We start from the raw sequence: 20,052 nt of genomic DNA, 5'->3' as shown, positions 1-20,052 counted from the left end.
CTGCTGTAGAGGCAAAAGCAATGGCGAGGGCAGGGCTCTGGGAAATCGAGGCCCACAGGTTCACTGGGAAAGTGAGTCTCGGGATCCTGAGGACCCAGAGGTGGGAAGTAAGAATTCCTCCCTCACGAAGACCAATAATACTTTTCTTATTTATTTTAAAATCTTTATTGTTGAGCCCTAGCTGGTTTGGCTCAGTGGATAGAGCATCAGCCTATGGAAAGGTCTTCCAGTCAGGGGCACATGTCCAGGTTGGGGGCTCGATCCCCAGTGTGTGTGTGTGTGTGGGGGGGGGGGGGGTTGGTGTGCAGGAGGCAGCCAATCAATGATTCTCATCATTGATGTTTCTCTCTCTTCCTCTTGCTTCCTCTCTGAAACCAATAAAAAATAAATTTAAAAAAATCTTTATTGCCGAAACCGGTTTGGCTCAGTGGATAGAGAGCGTCAGCCTGTGGACTGAAGGGTCCCAGGTTCGATTCCGGTCAAGGGCACATACCTTGGTTGCGGCACATCCCCAGTAGGGGGCGTGCAGGAGGCAGCTGATCGATGTTTCTCTTTCATTGATGTTTCTAACTATCTCTCTCCCTTCCTCTCTGTAAAAAATAAATAAAATACATTTTAAAAATCTTTATTGTTGAAAGTATTACATGTCTCCCTTTTTCCCCCATCAACCCCCTCCAGCCTACCTCTGCCCCCCACCCCAGACCCTCACCACCCCACTGTGTGCATCCATGGGTTATGCATAAGACCAGTAATGCTTTTCTGAATAGCCTGTTTGGCAGCCAGTGTTTTAACTACCTGTACTTCTCACAACAAAGCTATGAGGAAAGATACAATGAGGTATAGTTAAGGTGTTCAAAGGCACACAGCTTAGGATTCAAATCAGGCAAGTGTGCGTTCAGAACCCATTCCTAAGCATTATTCAAGATGAAGGGTGGATTTCATTGGGACGTAAGGATCCTAAGGTGTGGTAGTAGGCTTAGGTGTGCACTAAGCTGCCTTCACCTGGAGTTACCAAACTTTGAAAGGTGCGCTCAGCACATAGGTCTCACGGCAGCCTGGCCAACCTATCTTTGCTTGGGTCCTGACTGTTCAGTCTCATGATGTTGGAAAAAACACTAGTAATTTCACCAGCATAAATGAATACTACATACCTACAACCATAGTCTACATATTTAAATCCAAGAGTCACTTGTAATAATGTTCAGCAAATGATTAGCTTGTGATAATACCACATCTCACTTAGTAATCGGTTCTGTAATCATATGGCATGACTTTCTACAGCAGTTTTAACATGTCCATCAGCCAATGTTCCAACTTGTGCTAAGCCACAGCCTAGCTTGTAGACATATTCTGTATAAATGTAAAATTATGTATTACTGTAAGACACATCATTGTAACCCTAATTTTAAAATATGGACAAATGGAAAAGAGTTAATTTAGCCCAGCCGACCTGGATATTACGGTTAGATTCCCCGTTGGGGCACATGCCTGGGTTGAAGGCTTGATCCCCAGTAGGGGGCATGCAGCAGGCAGCCAATAAGTGATTCTTATCATTGATGTTTCTATCCCTTCCTCTCTGAAACCAATACAAAAATGTATTTTTTTAAAAGTTAATGTTAAGCTCTGGCTGGTTTGGCTCAGTGGATAGAGCATCAGTCTGAGGACTGAAGGGTCCCCAGTTCGATTCCAGTCAAGGGCATGTACCTTGGTTGCAGGCACATTCCCAGTTTGGGGTATACAGGAGGCAGCTGATCGATGTTTCTCTCTCATTGATGTTTCTAACTCTCTATCCCTCTCCCTTCCTCTCTGTAAAAAAATCAATAAAGTACATTTAAAAAATAATAAATGGCTAGAGGTTACTGATTGTAGGACAATATAGAATACTGGTCAAGAAGCAGCCAAGAAAGATGTTTTACAGTGGTTAGATGAAATGACCTTGGGCATCACAGCATGACTGAAAGTAAAATAGCAGATGAGGTTATATCTTAGAAGATGAGGATGGAAGATGAGGAAGAAGAAACAACAGGCCCAAAAATAAAGTTATCAGTGACTAGATCACATCTCAACAATCTAACAACACTTATTGACAATTCATCTGATAACAAAATTCAGTTTTATTACACCCTTTTATTTCAGTAATCCTGTGCCCTGGACTGAGAATCAAACCCATGATCCTGTGCTTCAAGGGCCAACGCTCTAACCACTAAGCACATCAGCAAGGCTATTACACCCACTTTTGTAACTTTAGGGAGTCAATTACTTAAAAAACCCCAGCAGACTAAAAAAGTTCAAATAAAACTTGATAGTTTTTTCAAAGCATGATTATCTAAAGCAAGCGCTTTGACACTGAACATGTCATACCACAATGGGAGTTTCTGGCTATATCATCATCCAAAGACAATTAAATAGGAAAATACGTTTGTCTTTACTAGTATAAAATTTAAATTTTGTTTTTAAGAACATTACTTATTTAAATAAAGTGTACATTCAGAAAAATGTTTATTTCTATTTAGACTGCATACTTATTAGTCTCAAAAACTACAGTGCGTACATAGCAATAATGCATACAGAAAACTTTTTTGTGAAATTAAACTTTTCATATAATTTTAAATCTTTATTGTTGCAAGTGTTACATGTCCCCTTTTTCCCACCATTGACCCCCTGCAGCCCCCCACCCCTGCTTTCACCACCCTACTGTCTCTGTCCATGGGTTATGCATATATGCATACAAGTCCTTTGGTTGATTACCTCCTACCCACCTACCTCTCCGCCTTCCTGCCAAGTTTCCACACACTGTTTCATGCTTCCATGTCTGGATCTACTCAGTTCATCAGTTTAATTTGTTACTTAGATTCCAAATATGAGTGAGATCATATAATATTTGTCATTCTATGACTGACTTATTTCACTTACCATGATACGCTCCAGGTCCCTCCATGCTGTCTTAAAAGGTAAGAGATTCTTTTTTTTTAATGCTGCATAGTATTCCATCATATAGATGTTCCACAGCTTTTTATCCACTTATCTACTGATTAGTCCATTATGTTGGTTTTACAGCATAAGGTTTCTCTTAAGTATGAGTTCACTGATGTAAAGTGAGATCGCTCTTCATAGTGAAGCCTTTTCCATACCCATTACACACATACGGCTCCCCTCCTACATGTTTTTTGCTGATGTCTGATGAGATGACTCTTCACTGTAAAACCTTTCCCACATTCACTACATACATAAGGTCTCTCTCCTGTATGAAATCGTTGATGTAAAATCAGCTGCATCTTTCCTGAGAAGCCTTTTCCACATTCACTGCATACATGGGGTTTCTCTCCTGTGTGAGTTCGCTGATGTACAATGAAAGAACTCTTCACAGTAAAGCCTTTCCCACATTGATTGCATGTATATGGTTTCTCTAAAGTATGAATTCGCTGATGTACAGTGAGACTACTCTTAACGGTGAAGCCTTTTCCACATATACTACATACATAGGGCTTCTCCCCTGTATGTGTTAGCTGATGTTTGATGAGAAAACCCTTCCTGGTGAAGCCTTTCCCACACTCATTACATATATATGGTTTCTCTCTTGTATGAGACCGCTGATGTACAATCAGTTGCATCTTCACTGGAAAACCTTTTCCACATTCACTGCACACATAGGTTTTTTCTCCTGTGTGAGTTCGCTGATGTAAAATCAGAGAACGCTTCACAGTGAATCCTTTCCCACATTCACTGCACACATAGGGTTTTTCTCCTGTGTGAATTCGCTGATGTAAAATCAGAGAACTATTCACAGGAAAGCCTTTCCCACATTCACTACATACGTAGGGCTTTTCTCCTGTATGAGTTCGCTGATGTAAAATCAGAGAACTATTCACAGTGAAGCTTTTCCCACATTCATTGCACATATACGGTTTCTCTAAAGTATGAATTCGCTGATGTACGTTGAGATTACCCTTCATGGTGAAGCCTTTTCCACATACATTACATACATACGGCTTCTCCCCTGTATGTGTTCTTTGATGTTCAAAGAGAAGGCTCTTTCTGCTGAAGCCTTTGCTACACACATTACATATGTAAGGTTTCTCTCCTGTATGAGTTTGTTGATGTCTGGTAAGACTGTTCATCGAGGCAAAGTCTTTGCCACACTCATTACATATATATGGTTTCTCTCCTGTATGAGTTCGATGATGTTCAACAAGGTGACACTTCTGGATGAAGCCTTTTCCACATTCACTGCATATATAAGGTTTCTCTCTTGTATGAGTTTTCTTATGTTTACTGAGATTAGACTTTGTAGAGAAGGTCTTCCCACATAGATGGCATTCATGGGGTTTCTCTCCTGTATGAGTTTGCTGATGTATGGTAAGAGTGTACATAACAGCAAAGCCTTTCCCACATACATTACATATATACGGTTTCTCTCCTGTATGAGTTCGATAATGTGCAATAAAACGACACTTCTGGGTGAAGCCTTTCCCACATTCACTGCATATATAAGGTCTCTCTTTTGTATGAGTTTTTTCATGTTTGTTCAGATTAGACTTTGTAGAGAAGGTCTTGCCACACAGACTGCATTCATGAGGTCTCTCTCCTGTATGAGTTTTCTGATGATAAATGAGGTGCCTCTTTTTGAACACTTTCCCACATTCACCACATATATAAGGCTTCTCTCTCATCCGAGTTTTCTGATGTATACTGAACTGTGATTTCTTGAGGAATGTTTTGTCACATTCAGTGTATTCATACTGTTTCAGTCTTGTATGAAAACTGTGATGTTCAGTGAGCCTGGATTTTCTGGAAAAGGCTTTCCCACACAGGCTGCATCCATAAGATTTATCTCCAATATGAACTCTCTGATGATGAATGAGCTGAGATAGCTTGATGAAGGCTTTCCCACATTCAGTACATATGTGGGCTTTCTCTATGTCGTGAGTTCTCTGTTGCTTTATAACCTGGGAATTGTTATTGATGTTTTTTATACTGACAGGAAATTTAATTTCGTTGTAAAATTGTTCATGGTTGCCATGCAGAATGACTGTCCCATCTCCATTCAACTCAACAGAATTAGTTAAGTTACAGCTTCTGTTTTGGTTTTCAAAACATAAATTTGATTTTAAAGGTTTCTCACATATCTCAAAGATCTCATGATTTTGCTTTAATAGGAAATGACCTTCACTTTGATTAACATTTGTAGATATATTATGTTCACAGCATTGTTCCACACCATTCTGAAGGCTTCGGTTTTGCAAGTGATAATGCAGAGGATCATCAACTTGCTTGAGTTCTAGGGAAAAAAGAGAACAGTAAATTCTGTAATCTCTCATAATCTTAGTTTGAAATAAAACTGTTTTTATAAAATGCCTTCATGTGAAGTAACTATTTAGTGGCAATTCTATGTATTGTAGAATAAGAAATATATTTGGTCTTTGTCCACAGTTCTTGACACTGCTTATAAAACCCTTGTAATTTCCTAAGTGATAGGAGTATCTTTTGTTTTATATTTATATATTTTAATATATTTCTTTATTGATTTCAGAGTGGAAGGGAGAAGGAGAGAGAGATAGAAACATCAATGATGAGAGAGAATCATTGATCGGCTGCCTCCTGCACACCCCCTACTGGGGATCGAGCCTGCAACCCAGGCATGTGCCCTTGGCTGGAATCGAACCTGGGACCCCTCAGTCCGCAGGCTGATGCTTTATCCACTGAGCCAAGCCGGCCAGGGCCTTTTGTTATATATTTTTAAAAAGCCTCCAGCCCTAGCTGGATTTGCTTAGTGGTGAGAGCATCAACCTGCCAACTTAAGGGTTTCGGGTTTGATTCTGATCAAGGACATGGGTACTTTGGTTGCAGGCTCAATCCCTAGCCCTGGTCAGGGCATGTGCAGGAGACAGCCAATGGATGTGTCTCTCTCACATCGATGTTTCTCTCTGTCTCTACCCTTCCCTTACTCTCTCTCAAAAAGTTAATGGAAAAAGTATCCTTGGGTGAGGATTAACAACAACAAAAGACCATTATAACAACAGCTGAGTTTATGCTCATAAAATAACTTAGCACAGTGTTTCTACATACACTCAGGATGGAGATAGTTACCAGAAAGACCAACTGATGAGAAGGCTGGGAAAGGAGGGAGAGACTAGGAATTGAAACTCTATAAAAACTTTTTTTTTTTTTTTTTTGCCGAAACTGGTTTGGCTCAGTGGATAGAGCGTCGGCCTGCGGACTCAAGGGTCCCAGGTTCGATTCCAGTCAAGGGCATGAACCTTGGTTGCGGGCACATCCCCAGCAGGGGGTGTGCAAGAGGCAGCTGATTGATGTTTCTCTCTCATCGATGTTTCTAACTCTCTATCCCTCTCTCTTCCTCTCTGTAAAAAAATCAATAAAATATATATTAAAAAAAAAAAAAACTTTTTTTTTTTTCTATAAAAACTTTTAACCAGATTTGATCATCTTCTGGGTTAGTGAACACATACATGTGCTTGATGGGTGGTTCACTCCAGTTCCATGGGAAGAGAAGCTCCTATATTCAGGAATCCTTCAGACCATGCACTATGTACCTATTCATCTGTATGCTTTATAATATAAGTATTTCTCCCCTGAGGGATGCTCTAACAAATTAATGGAAACAAAGAAAAGCTCATGAGCACTTCCAATTTATAGCCAGTTGGTCAGAAACACAGGTGACAATCTAAACTTGTGATTGAAATCTGAAAGGGTATAGTCTTATGGGACTGAAATCTTAACTTGTAAGGCCTGACACTATATCTGTGCAGATTGTTTCAGAATAGAGTCAAATTTGTTGGGCCTCCAGGTTTAATAATTCGAAGGATAGACACTTAAAAAAAAGGAATAAAGGCAATCACAGTCTGTGAAACATGGTTCAAGGAGCAATGGAAATATAAGAGGTTGAGGAAATCAGGATATACAGACTGGGGCAAAAGTAGGTTTATAGTTGTTTATACGAAAAATGATGCAATAATTAATAGATAATAATATAAGTATAAACCCTGTGTTTCATGTACTCACCAATAAAAACCTACTTTTGTCCTGTATTTGAAGAAAAGACAAAGTTCAATGATGGGATCACTGAGATAATCGGGACAAAGTTACTGAAGGTGAGGACTCAAAGATTACTCCAGGAATTCTGTGGTGTGAGGCACTGGGTAGGTAGAATGCAACAAGGGATATTATTGAAGTTCAGAATAAGGGGATTTAGAGTGCATTGTGAAACAGAGTTTAAGATGATTATTACATGTCCAAGTACCAACATGAAGAAATTGGTGGAATGTTTAAATCTTATAAAAGGTCTACTCTGAAAATACAGGTATGGATCCTATCAACATACACAAATTCTTAAGAGACTGAGACTGCTTTTCTTTTTTAGTGTTTTGTGTGTTTTTCTGGTAATCCTCACCCAATGATATTTTTTCCATTGCTCTTTAGACAGAGTAGAAGGAAGGGACACGAGGAGGGAGGTACAGAGAGAGAGAGAAATATCAATGTGAGAGACACACATTAATTTGTTGCCTCCCGCACGCATCCTGACCAGGGCCGGAATTGAACCTGCAATTCAGGTACATGGCCTTGAACAGAAATCGAATTGGCGACACTTTGGGCCAACACTCTAACCACTGAGCAACATCAGCCAGGGCTTTAGTGATATATTTTTTTGAGTTGCGTAAAAACTGGATTTATTTTATACTGTGGGTTTTTTTTTAAATATATTTTATTAATTTTTTACAGAGAGGAAGGGAGAGGGATAGAGAGCCAGAAACATCAATGAGAGAGAAACATCTATCAGCTGCCTCCTGCACACCCCCCAACCGGGGATGTGCCCACAACCAAGGCACATGGCCCTGACTGGAATTGAACCTGGGACCATTCAGTCTGCGGGCCGACGCTCCATCCACTGAGCCAAACCGGTTAGGGCGGGTTTTTGGAAGGCAAAAGCAATGACCATTTTGGCTCACATTTCTGTATAAATATGTGAAACATTCATCTACACAACTACAGTTTGATAAGTAAAACATCTACATAAATAGAGATAACTGAACACAAATATTCCCAGCAGATTTACTTATAATAACCCAAACCTGGAAATAACCAACATCATAGACAGATCAACAGGCAAAGTCATTATCCGTAGAACACAATACTACTCACCAATCAAAAATTAACTATTCACCTAAGGTTAAGTGTTGAATCTCAAAATAACTGTATTGCATGAAGAAAACCACAATTTGTTAAACAACACACCTGATAGTGCCTATAAAATTATGAAAAATACAAACTAATCTATTGTATAAGAATCTTTTTTTTAAAATATATTTTATTGATTTTTTACAGAGAGGAAGGGAGAGGGATAGAGAGCTAGAAACATCGATGAGAGAGAAACATCGATCAGCTGCCTCCTGCACACCCCCTACTGGGGATGTGCCCGCAACCAAGGTACATGCCCTTGACCGGAATCGAACCTGGGACCTTTCAGTCCGCAGGCCGACGCTCTATCCACTGAGCCAAACCGGTTTCAGCTATTGTATAAGAATCTTGAGTGATGTTTTAAAATTGATTCTTCGAGAGGGTTGGGGGGAGAAAACCATAAATGTGAAAAACATCAATTGATTGTCTCCCATACAAGCCCTGACCCAAAGATTGAACCCGCAAACTAGGAATATTCCCTGACCCCCAACAGGAGTGAACCTCCATCAATTTTATGTTCAGGTCAACTCTCCAACTGAGCCACATGGGCCAGAGCTTTATTATTATTTTTTTTTACTGAAAAATAAATTTTTTTTAAGATAAAGGAGACGAAGAGAAAGAAACGTCGATATGAAAGGAAAACGTTGATCAGCTGCCTCCTGCATGCCCTTAACAGGAATTGATCCTGCAACCTGGACATGTGCCCTGACCAGAAATCTAATTGTGACTCCTGTTTTCATCTGGTTCATCGGATGACAATCACTGAGCCACACCAGTTGGGCTCCCATTGATTTTTTTGTTTTTGTTAATCCTCACTGAAGACATCTTTTTTGAAAATAGATTTTTATTGATTTCTGAGAGGAAGGGAGAGGGAGAGAGAGATAGGAACACCAATGATGAGAGAGAATCATCGACCAGTTGCCTCCTGCATGCCCCCTACCGGAGATCGAATTCGAAACTTGGGCATGTGCCCCTGACCAGAATCATGGGACCCTTCAGTCCACAGGCCGACGCTCTATTCATTAAGCAAAACTGGCTAGGGCAAAACATTTTTTTCCATTGCTTTTCAGAGAGAGTAGAAGAGGGAGGGAGGAGGAAAGAGAAAGAGAAAGATCGATGTCAGAGAGACACATCAACTAGTTGCCTCCCCCACACATATGAACTGGTGCGGGGAGTGAATCTGCAACTGAGGTACGACATGTTCTTGACTGGGAATCAAACCCATGACCCTTTAGTTCGAAGGCTGATATTCTAACCACTTAGCACACTCGCTAGGGCTTTCCATTGATTTTTAGAGATTGGAAGTGAGGGGAGAAGGGGAGAGAGAGAGGAGAGAGAAACACCAATGTGACAGAGACAAATTGATTGGTTGCCTCCCGCATGCCCCCCTACCAAGGGTGGGGATCAAACCTGTAACCCAGGTACTTGTGCCCTTGACCAGCAATCCAATCCTGAATGCTATAACCATTGAGCACACTGGCCAGGGCATCTATCTTTTGTGCTGCTAACTTAAAAAATATTAGGCTATCAAAATGCAAGTTTTAGCCAGGTCAGTATGGCTAAGTGGTTGAGCATCGACCCATGAACCAAGAGGTCATGAGATCCATTCCTGGTCAGGGCACATGCCCAGGTTGAAGGCTTGATCCCCAGTAGGGGGTATCAACTACTCAATGTTTCTCTCTCATCGATGTTTCTATCTCTATCCTTCTCCCTTCCTCTCTCTAAAATCAATAAAAATGTATTTTTTTAAATGCAAGTTTTAAAGAAATAAGGTAATAACAACTATGGAACACATTAAACAGTTTAGGAAGATGACAGAAACTTTCTCATCAAGACAATAGCAAATCACAGAGATCACTGAAAGATAATCTGCAATTTTATATGTCAGGAAACTTGGTTACCTGGGGGGAAGTGTCATTTGAACATGATGGGAAAATAAATTTTACTTTTATATCCTAGCAAAGAATAGTCTGAAAATGCAAACAATACCATTTAGTAAATAATAAGAGAGTCTCATACTTCGGAACAAACTTAAGGAACTGTAAAACGTTTTTTGTGGGTTTTTTAAAATGAAACTTAAGAAATTAAAGATCAAATTAGAGCCCTAATCAGTTTGGCTCAGTGGATAGAGCTTGAGCCTGTGGACCCAAGGGTCCCAGGTTCGATTCGGGTCAAGGGCACGTACCTCAGTTGCAGGCTCCTCCCGGCTACAGCCTGGTGGGGCGGCAACCAATCATTGGGTTTCTCTCAATATACTATAACCCAGTGAATTATATTTAATTTAACTACATGTTTTAAATAGGTAAATTGTATGGTGTATGAATTTAATCTAAGTAAAACCATTAAAAATATGTTGTGACCCTGCCGGTGTGACTCAACTACTGACTCAACCTCCTCGACCTATGAACCAGGAAGTCATGGTTTGATTCCCAGTTGGGGCACATGCCCAGGTTTTTTAATTTTTATTTATTTATTTAAATTTAAATTCTTTATTGCTTAAAGTATTACATAAGTCTCCATTTTCCCCCATTGCCCTCTCCCCGGCTGCTCCCACCCCCAGCACATGCTCTTCCGCCCCCTACTGTCTGTGTCCATTGGTTATGCTCATATGCATGCATACAAGTCCTTTGGTCGATCTCTTCCACCCTCTCCCCTGCCTTCCCTCTTAGGTTGGATGGTCTGTTAGATGCTTCGGTGTCTCTGGATCTATTTTTTGTTCATCAGTTTATGTTGTTCATTATATTCCACAAATGAGTGAGATCATGTGATATTTATCTTTCTCTGACTATGCCCGGGCTTTGAGCTCATTCCCCAATATGGAGCATGCAGGAGGCAGCCGATCAATGATTCTCTCTCATCATTGATGTTTCTATCTCTCTCTCCCTCTCCCTTCCTCTCTGAGATCAATAAAAATATATTTTTAAAACATATACTGTGAAAACAAAAGCTTTAAAAAATGAATGCCGCTATTCATTTTCTAAGAATGAAGAAAAATCTGAATTAGGAAAACAAGGAAATAAGTCACATGAAGCAGTTACAATGTAGGTTGGGCTAAAACTCATGTAGCATGCTAACAAGATATTTTCTACTTAATTGAATGAAATGGTAGAGATCTTTAAGAAGAGAGCTAAACATGTAAAGAACATCCCAGGTGATGCCAGGATGGACAGAATTTAAAATGTATAGTGCAGAAAAACAACCTAAATTTAAAATAGAATGGAGGAAAGATGATTGCTGCTCTCACACACAAAAAAGAGAAGTCATAGGCCAGCTGCCATGATCATGAGTAAAATACATAGAGAGAAAGTATACATTAGACAATTTTTTTTTCTACCCCCACGCCCCTCCATCCCTACCTCAACCCCACTGCACTCAAGATTTTGGCTTTAGGGAAGAGTGAACAGCATGAGTACCTTTATTAGACCACTAACACGTGGATTTACTGTTTCCCTTTCTTTTCTGAACTTTCACCTTTCCCCCCCACCCAAAGAATTACCTCCTCTACATCTAGAAAGATCCATTCACACCAATTTTCCCCAATCTCTCATTTGGTCCATGGCTTCATTAATGAGCTTCATTGATGACTCTTGCCTTCCCCCCCCCCCCGCCCCCCTTTTAATCCTGCCCTATGTGTAACTTTGGGCCAAATTTCTCCTGAAAACTGATCCTTCAAATGAATTTCTGATGATCTCTAGGCTGCCTGCCAGGAACATCTGAATTTTAGTTCAGACTCAAATTGGAAAACAGTTACACGGACTAGTAAATTTTACCAAACGCTGAATGTACACATTTCTTAAAGTAAAACAGACCAATAAAAATATTTTCAAAATTGAACTTGACCCAAACTGATCAATCTTCCTGGTTCAATTCCAGATATAAAATTGTTTTGATTTTCAACCTCATCTCAAGATGTTTAGAGAGGAAACCAGATAAAGACACCCGTATCTATTAGCTCTAACTCTGGGTCTCTGGCAGATTCTCCATTAGACAATACTGAGGGAGAAGTCAATTTGGGAGTCCATGTCACAGAACAGAAAGAGGTCACCTCATGGGAATAGAGGAGATGTTTAATACTGATGAGCACTGAGTATGAAGAACCTTGACAGGACAGAGGAAAAGAACACATAAATGCACTGTGAAAACGAGGTTATCACGGGACCCACCATCCAAGATGGGGTTGGATGTTATGGAGGAAAATCACTATTTTCCAACAGAGCAGGTAGGCCCCGTAGTAAGAAAAAAAATGATGAATTGCCTGGCTCAGTGGTTGAGTGTTGACTTATGAACCAGGAGGTTACAGTTCAATTCCCAGTCAGGGCACATGCCCGGGTTGCAGGCTCAATCCCCAGTGTGGGGAGTGAAGAAGCAGCTGATCAATGATTCTCTCTCATCACTGATGTTTCTATCTCCCCCTCCCTCTCTGAAGTCAATAAAAATATATTAAGAAAAAGGTGATGAATTTAAAGTTCTGTCTCTCCAGAGAGGCCTGGGAAGTGGAATTTCATAGCAAGAGAGGTGCTAACACAGGCAGAGACAGTGGCTGTGGATAAAGAAATAAAAAAGATCATGAGAATCACAGGACAAAGAAAAACACACCAACAAAAACAAGAGTAGATAAAATAAATGGGTCAGAGCTCAGAAGAGACAAACGGGGTATGTTATATTCTAAATTTTTACAAAGAAAACAAGGGTTCTCATATGTGGAAGAATGGTTTGAGTTTCCTCACTCACTATCACTGCTCTGACGCCGTCTGACTAGAATGTGGCTTCCCGGCTGCCCACCTTGCTGGTTCTCACCCCCTCACCTGGAGAGACTAGACAGTGAAGTTCATCCTGTACTATCCACAGTTCCTTCCCTTGTTCCAGCTTGGAGAGTGCATCTGGTTTGGGGGCTTGATATCCTGTGCAAGAGAAATGATAAAAGACTTAGACATACTGAATTGAGAGGATTTGTCAAGAAGGGAGAATGAACAGGTTTTACATCTAACACAGTAATTTTTCTATTGGAGAGGGGGCATTATGTTATCTTGTCTGGGGCAAGAAAAGCATCTGAGATTGCATCATTTCAGAGAACTGGAGTTATTCTGAACAGTTAAGCAGCCGAGAAAGGAAAAAGCCACCAACAGGGCAGCGTCTGAGTGACACAGGGGAGCTGTCCTCACCCAGGGACACCAGGTGGCTGTAGTTCTCCATCATCACGTCCCTGTACAGGTCCTTCTGCTCGGGGTCCAGGAGCTGCCACTCCTCCCAGGTGAAGTCCACGGCCACATCGTGGAATGTCAGGGGTTCCTGTAACAACACCGTGCTGTTTAATGGCATGAAGTCTTTTAGATGCTATGGAAGAAATGTTATTTTTCTGATCATTTTCACTTTATTGGCTGCATCTATATAGTGAATGGGGTTTTATTTTATACACAGTAGAATAACCACATGCCTAGTAAAATCCTACTTTACAATTGTTCATTCAGTCATCTATGAATTCATCTAATTAGGTGTTACTATAATGAAAAGAAGTTAAATTTTTTGTTAGCCTAGAAACACCTTTCACATATTCAAAGTCATATATTTGAGACAATATATTTTTTTCCAGATTAACGAAGGCGTATTTTTTAAAATCTGAACCCAATAATTTTTAAAAATTTTTTATTGATTTATGAAAGAGAGGAAGAGAGAGGGAGAGACACACAGAGAGAGAAACATCTTTTGGCTGCTTCCCTTATGTGCCCCTGACCGGGGATTGAACCTGAAACCTTTCTGGTGTACAGACCAGTTGTGCCCCTTGGCTGGGCACGAAGTTGGTTTTGATGGACTTCTGCAAGTCCGTTACTGACGAAAGAGAAGACAAACCCAATCACCTGAGCCCGGAGCATGTTCTTCTGTCCTCGGAAAAGAGCTGCTAACTGGAGGCTCTGTCTTGGTATGCTTGGGTCTGCTCTCACTTTCTGCTCAGAAATCTGTCTTCAGGCAGGTGTGTCCCAGGAAATGCTGGTACCCAACCTTGCAGCTTCCTCCTGCTTCTTCCTAGAATAACAGAACATTCTTCTATTGTTCCTGGTGTCGTCTTAAGATACGGCCAAACACGTAGAGGATTTTTATGAGTTTATTTGAGTCAAACTGAAAACAATTGCCAGGAAGCAAAATAAGAACGGGTTGAGACAATACTTTACAGAAAAGCAGTTCTGCACCTTATTTTATACATCACAATCAAAGAAAAAGAGGGTTACATCAAATCTACTGGTGAGAGATTAGGGAAGGGGGAGAAAGCAAAGCAGGGAAATCTCTGGGATTGGGTAAAAAGTAAAAGAAATAGACACATACTTCTTCTACAGAGGTGGGATGGGACAGTTAACAGTTAATAATTAATGTGATAACAATAAATGATGAGATCTGAAGTCGCTTGCTCTATGGGAGACTGTATCCTGAGGGGTCTGGGAAAATATTTAACCTGACATTCCAAAGGTATGTTATCTTTGATGCAGAAAGACAGTGGACAGCCTGTTGGCCTCGTTGCTACAGGGAGTGTAAGACGGGTCACCAGCAGCTCTACTGGAGCCGTCCGAGGAAATCCGTCAGGGTTCTCCTTCCTGCTGCGCTAAAACGCCGTGGGACGCGGGACAAATTGTTAAAAAGCGGGACTGTCCCGCCAAAAGCGGGACGACCTGGTCAACCTTATCCGAGAACCCTTTACAAGCGGGGTGATCTGCAGAACCCCAGAGCCTGACAGCCAGGACAAGGGCGTCCTCTCTACAGACCCGGGCACCGAGACCCCAGGGCACCCCGACCACAGACAGAAGCCTCTGCTTCCCTTCAAATACCACAGAGTTCCTCTTAGCAGCCGCCTCTCCCGCTCCGACCCCGGGAATAACGCCGAGCGCCTCACCACCCCGCGTCAAACCAAACTCCAACTGCGACCGAAACACATCCGGGTACAAAGCCACCCGCTCACCTGGGGTTTCCCCCAAAACCACGAGAGGAGCGCAGACGTGCTACTTCCCGAACCTCTTGGCTGCGGCGCTGGTCCCTCTACGGTGGCCGATCAGGGCCGGGCGTTTGCCGAAGCGGGTAACCGTTTCGTTTCCGGCAAGAGGCGGCAATATGTCCGCGCCGGGTCCGCGGTGCCGCCACGGGGGCCGCCATGTCGTGGGACCTGAACTGCCGTACAGAAGGCAAAGATGCAAATTCACCACCTGGGAGAGCTGGCGAGTTAGAAGCTCCAGAAATTATCTCCATTCCTGCGCTTGTACTCTTGTGGAAAATGCGTGTATTTTCAGAGATCCGAGTTTCTTGAGGCGAATGCGGAGCGAGGGAAATATCGTTCAGTGGGCTAGGCAAAGAGGTCATATGGCCTCACCCTTTGTTTCACAGTGTTTTTGTTTTTGTTTGTGTGTGTGTGTGTGTGTGTGTGTGTTTTAAATGTACTTTTATTGATTTCAGAGAGAGGAAGAGAGAGAAACATCAATGAGAGAACCACTGACCGGCTGCCTCCTGCACGCCCCCTATTGGAGATGGAGCCCACAACAGGGGCATGTGCCCTTGACTGGAATGGAACCTGGGACCCTTCAGTCCGCAGGCCAATGCACTGAGCCAAACCAGCTAGGGCTAATGCATACCTTTTATGTGATTCTACTAGTTCATGCATGATATCATTATAGCCACTTCATATTTACATATAGATATACATAAATATTTTATAATATAGAAATGCTTATGAGAAATTAAAATGAAATTATATATATTTTTCCCAGTTTTATTGAGATACTAGTGGCCCGGTGCACAAAATTCATGAACATTAAAAGGGGGACCCAAAGTAAAGTCCCCGCCCACCCACATGTGCCTCAAAATCACATGAGACCCAGACCCGGCTGGCCCCCTCTCCTCCCCCCTGCATTGGGCTAGATCCAGACCCGGCCAGTCCCACCCTTGTCAAGCCCCACTAGGCAGGGGGTGTAGCCTCAGGTCCCCTGGCCCGGTACCAGGGCGGGGGCGGGCCTGAGGTCCCCCAGATGGGGCAGGGGACATGCTTTGAGGTCTCCAGTTAAGCCCCGCCAGGTGGGGGAGACGTCCTGAGATCCCCCATCAAGCCCCGCCAGGGGGGGGGGGGGGGGGGAGCAGCCTCAGGTCCCCCGTCAAGCCCCGCTGGGCAGGGGGGGGTGGGCGCGCAGTCTGAGTTCCCCTGATCCAGCACTGGGGGTGCACCTTAAGGTCTCCATCAAGCCCCGCTGGTTGGGGAGCATGGCCTGAGGTCCCATCAAGCCCCGCCAGGCAGGTCCCCTGGCCCGGTGCTGGGGTGGGGGGTGCAGCCTAAGGTCCCCTGGCCTGGCACTGGGGCGGGGGTGCAGCCTGAGGTCCCCTAGCCCAGCACCAGGACAGGAAGCACACCTTGAGGTCCCCGGTCAAGCCCCGCCGGGTAGGGGTTTCTACCTGAGGTCCCCTGTCAAGCCCCATGGGGGCGGGGGAGGGCGTAGCCTCAGGTCCCTGCTGATTGCTCGTTAAGGCTCCTTAAGGGAACTTGGCTTCAGCTGTGGGTACAGCCATCTTTGTGACAAAGTGATGGTCAATTAGCTATTCCCTCTTTGTTAGATAGGAGGATAATTGACAAAGATTAGACCCACTTTTGTAAAAAATATATTTTACTGACTTTTTACAGACAGAGGAAGGGAGAGGGATAGAGAGTAAGAAACATCGATGAGAGAGAAACATCAATCAGCCACTTCCTGCACTCCTCCCCCCCCCCCCCCACCGGGGATGTGCCTGCAACCAAGGTATATGCCCGTGACCAGAATCAAACCTGGGACCCTTCAGTCCGCAGGCCAACGCTCCATGCACTGAGCCAAACCGGTCAGGGCTAGACCTACTTTTTTTTTTTTTTTTTTTTCACTGCAAGGTATTTTTTCATTGATTTTTTTTTAGAGAATGGAAGGGAGGGGGAGAGACAGAGAGAGAGAAACATTGAGACACATCGATTGGTTGCCTGCCATATGCACCCTGACCAAGGCCGGGCATCGAGCCTGCAACTGAAGTACATGCCCTTGACTGGAATCAAACCCATAAGTCTTGTAAGACTGAGAGCAGAAGATCCAGGTAAACTGTGTCTCGACTTCTGACGGATAGAAACCGAGATAATAAACGTGTGCCGTTTTAAACCAATAAGTTTGTGGGAATTTGTTACCCATCAATAGAAAACAAGTACAGTGATTGATACAGAAAATTTTAACTAGTGAGAAGCAGCTAAGCCAGTATATGGAGAGAAATTTCCATCCTGGTTTATGCTCTATACTGTCAGATACATTAGTTCACTTAAATTCACATCTCTTGGAAAGCCTTGTTCAAAGCACACAGCTAAGGGGAGAGCACTACAAAAGTGAAAGATTTGCTCATGCCACTTTTCAGCCAAAATTATTTGCATATAAAAGACTGCTCAACTAGAAAATGTGAAGGAATCACTTTCAGTCATACCAAGAGCAATGCAATTTCTCTATCAGACCACAAAATTTAGAAGCCAGGGCCCAGCTGGTGTGGCTCAGTGGTTGAGCGTCAACCTGTGAACCAGGAGGTCACAGTTTGATTTCTGGTCAGGGCACATGGCTGGGTTGTGGGTTCAATCCCCAGTAGAGGGCATGCAGGAGGCAGCTGATCGATGATTCTCTGTCATTATTAATATGATGAAATCAATAAATTTGCACATAATAAAATTTAGAAGTCAGGAGTGTTTTTAAAAAGGTACTAGCCGAAACTGGTTTGGCTCAGTGGATAGAGCGTCAGCCTGCGGACTCAAGGGTCCCAGATTCGATTCTGGTCAAGGGCATGTACCTTGGTTTCGGGCACATCCCCAGTAGGGGGTGTGCAAGAGGCAGCTGATCGATGTTTCTAACTCTCTATCCCTCTCTCTTCCTCTCTGTAAAAATTCAATAAAATTTATAAAAAAATAAAAATAAATAAATAAAAAGGTACTACTTATAATTGCATAGAAGTATCTGTAGGAATAAGTGTAACCAGAAATGGCTGAGATATACAGAAAAAGACACACAACAAATCCTGGAGGTGGGTGGGAGAATCTGGAGGAGCAGAGACTCATAACTGAATACATAAGTCAAGCCTATCCAAATTAATGTATACACTGAATGGACTCTACTCATCTTATCAGTAGTTCACCTGCCTAATGAGACACTATTGCAGAAATTAAGAAAATCTGTAATCATTTTATATTATAAAATCTATACTAATAAAAGGATAATATGCTAATTAGACTGAACATCTTCCGGATGACCTTCCGGACAAAGCCATGTTGGCAGGGCCAAGGCAGAGGAAGTTAGAGGCGATCAGCCAGGCAGGGGAGAGCAGTTAGGGCAAACAGGCTGTCAGGGGAGAGCAGTGAGGGGGATCAGGCCAGCAGGGGAGAGCATTAGGGGGATCAGGCCAGCAGGCAGGAGCCAGAGGTCCTGAGGGGTTCCAGATTGTAGAGAGTGCAGGCCGAGCTGAGGGGACCCCCCCTTCCCATGCACAAATTTTGTGCACTGGGCCTCTAGTATGTTTATAATTAGAGATAAAGTGATCAAATGGAAGGATATCTATGCTATACAGATCATTTCAAATATGAAGGAAGCACAAGTACAGACTCTTTTAAAGAAAGACATATATGCTACCATGGCCGGTATAGCTCATGGTTGGAGCATTGTCCTGCACCCTGCAGGGTCACAGGTTCGATTCCCAGTCAGAGCAGGTTACGGTTCCATCCCCAGTTGGGGCACGTACACGAGACAACCAATCGATGTTTCTCTCTCACATCGGTGTTTCTCTCTCTCCCTTCCTCCCTCTTGAAAACTTTTCTTAATCTTAAAAAAAAATTAAAAAAGACACACATCCAGTGCTTTCTCTTATCAGAGCTCAGGGTAATAAAAATCAATACTTGTGTAAAATGAACATGAAAGGAGATATCCAAGACAATTGTGGAGGAAAGTTCGAGGCAGAGAACAAAACACATTATAATTTTATGACACACACTAGATCGTATCTCACTACTTGGTTTGTTAGGAAGATAACTATAGAGTATTTACATGAGAAGACAAAAGAGGTTTTAATTAGTTCCTTGAGGAAGGCGTGACCTAGATTGGGATCAGCTGGATGAAGTATCATGCAGTCTCTTCCCAGCAAACATCTGAGCCGAAACCCACCTACAGCCCCAGGTGTCTCCACAGACATACATTGGCCTCCCCCAAAAAACAGAAAACAAAACTCGATTCCAAGTTAAACCTTAAGTCTGAACCAGGAACTCCCATTCATTAACAACCCCTCACCCCGCCTTAAGCTTCTCCCTCCCCGGGCCCCAGGAAATTGATTCTGTAAGAGACACCGCCTTCCCTGACACCTACAGTCCTGTTCTTCACCTCCGTGGCCACAGCATCGAACACTCGGCAACAAACCCTGACAGTTGAACCCTGGGTCGTTAGCACCTTCATCTGCTCAAGGACACCGACCGCCAAGGGGAGGACCACGAAAGCCAACTCCCCAGTGACCGATGCAAAAGTCCCGCAAAGGCCCTTCTCTCGCCTCACAGGCCCCCCCAGTCCGCAGCCCCGCGCAGCCCCCGACCCACCTGACGCTGAGCTTCTCCAGACTCCACGCCGCTACCAACAGCTCAAGTCACTTCCAAAACAGCCTCCTATCCAGGGGCGCTAAGGCTGAGGCCTCCCAAGGCTGGCTGTTGCTAAGGACGCTTCTGGACGTTCCAGGTCTGGCCCGGAGGTGGGCGTGGCATTGTGACGCAACGTGACCACGCCCACTCCCCCGGATCCAGACCCAAGTGGCCAACCTGGCATTGGTGGCTCCTCAGCAGCAGCAGCAATTTTTTTATTTTTTCTT

At 43.1% G+C, this 20,052-nt stretch overlaps 1 protein-coding gene across 1 annotated transcript; it reads right to left on the bottom strand.

Moving 5' to 3' along the window:
* Positions 1 to 2,526: 2,526 nt before the first annotated feature.
* LOC103304259 (zinc finger protein 615-like) lies at positions 2,527 to 19,870 on the bottom strand. Its single transcript, XM_054710549.1, has 6 exons — positions 19,787 to 19,870; positions 14,049 to 14,214; positions 13,356 to 13,482; positions 12,999 to 13,094; positions 4,769 to 5,278; positions 2,527 to 4,351 (listed from the first exon to the last, which is right to left on the bottom strand). The coding sequence occupies exons 2-6, from the start codon at positions 14,061 to 14,063 to the stop codon at positions 3,135 to 3,137; spliced, it is 1,965 nt and encodes a 654-aa protein (XP_054566524.1). The 5' UTR covers positions 14,064 to 14,214; positions 19,787 to 19,870; the 3' UTR covers positions 2,527 to 3,134.
* Positions 19,871 to 20,052: the final 182 nt, after the last annotated feature.

This window comes from Eptesicus fuscus, chromosome 21 (assembly GCF_027574615.1).
Source record: "Eptesicus fuscus isolate TK198812 chromosome 21, DD_ASM_mEF_20220401, whole genome shotgun sequence".
Classification (NCBI taxonomy): Eukaryota; Metazoa; Chordata; class Mammalia; order Chiroptera; family Vespertilionidae; genus Eptesicus; species Eptesicus fuscus.
This window is presented reverse-complemented; position numbering and strand designations above follow the sequence as displayed.

Excerpts from the sequence above, each read along its gene's own strand:
- LOC103304259 (XM_054710549.1), bottom strand. Across the intron at positions 13,095-13,355 it reads CAGCCACCTGGTGTCCCTGG|GATATCAAGCCCCCAAACCA; the intron begins GTGAGGACAGCT and ends TCTCTTGCACAG. Across the intron at positions 4,352-4,768 it reads AAAATCCAGGCTCACTGAAC|ATCAGCAAACTCATACAGGA; the intron begins ATCACAGTTTTC and ends CTCTTACCATAC.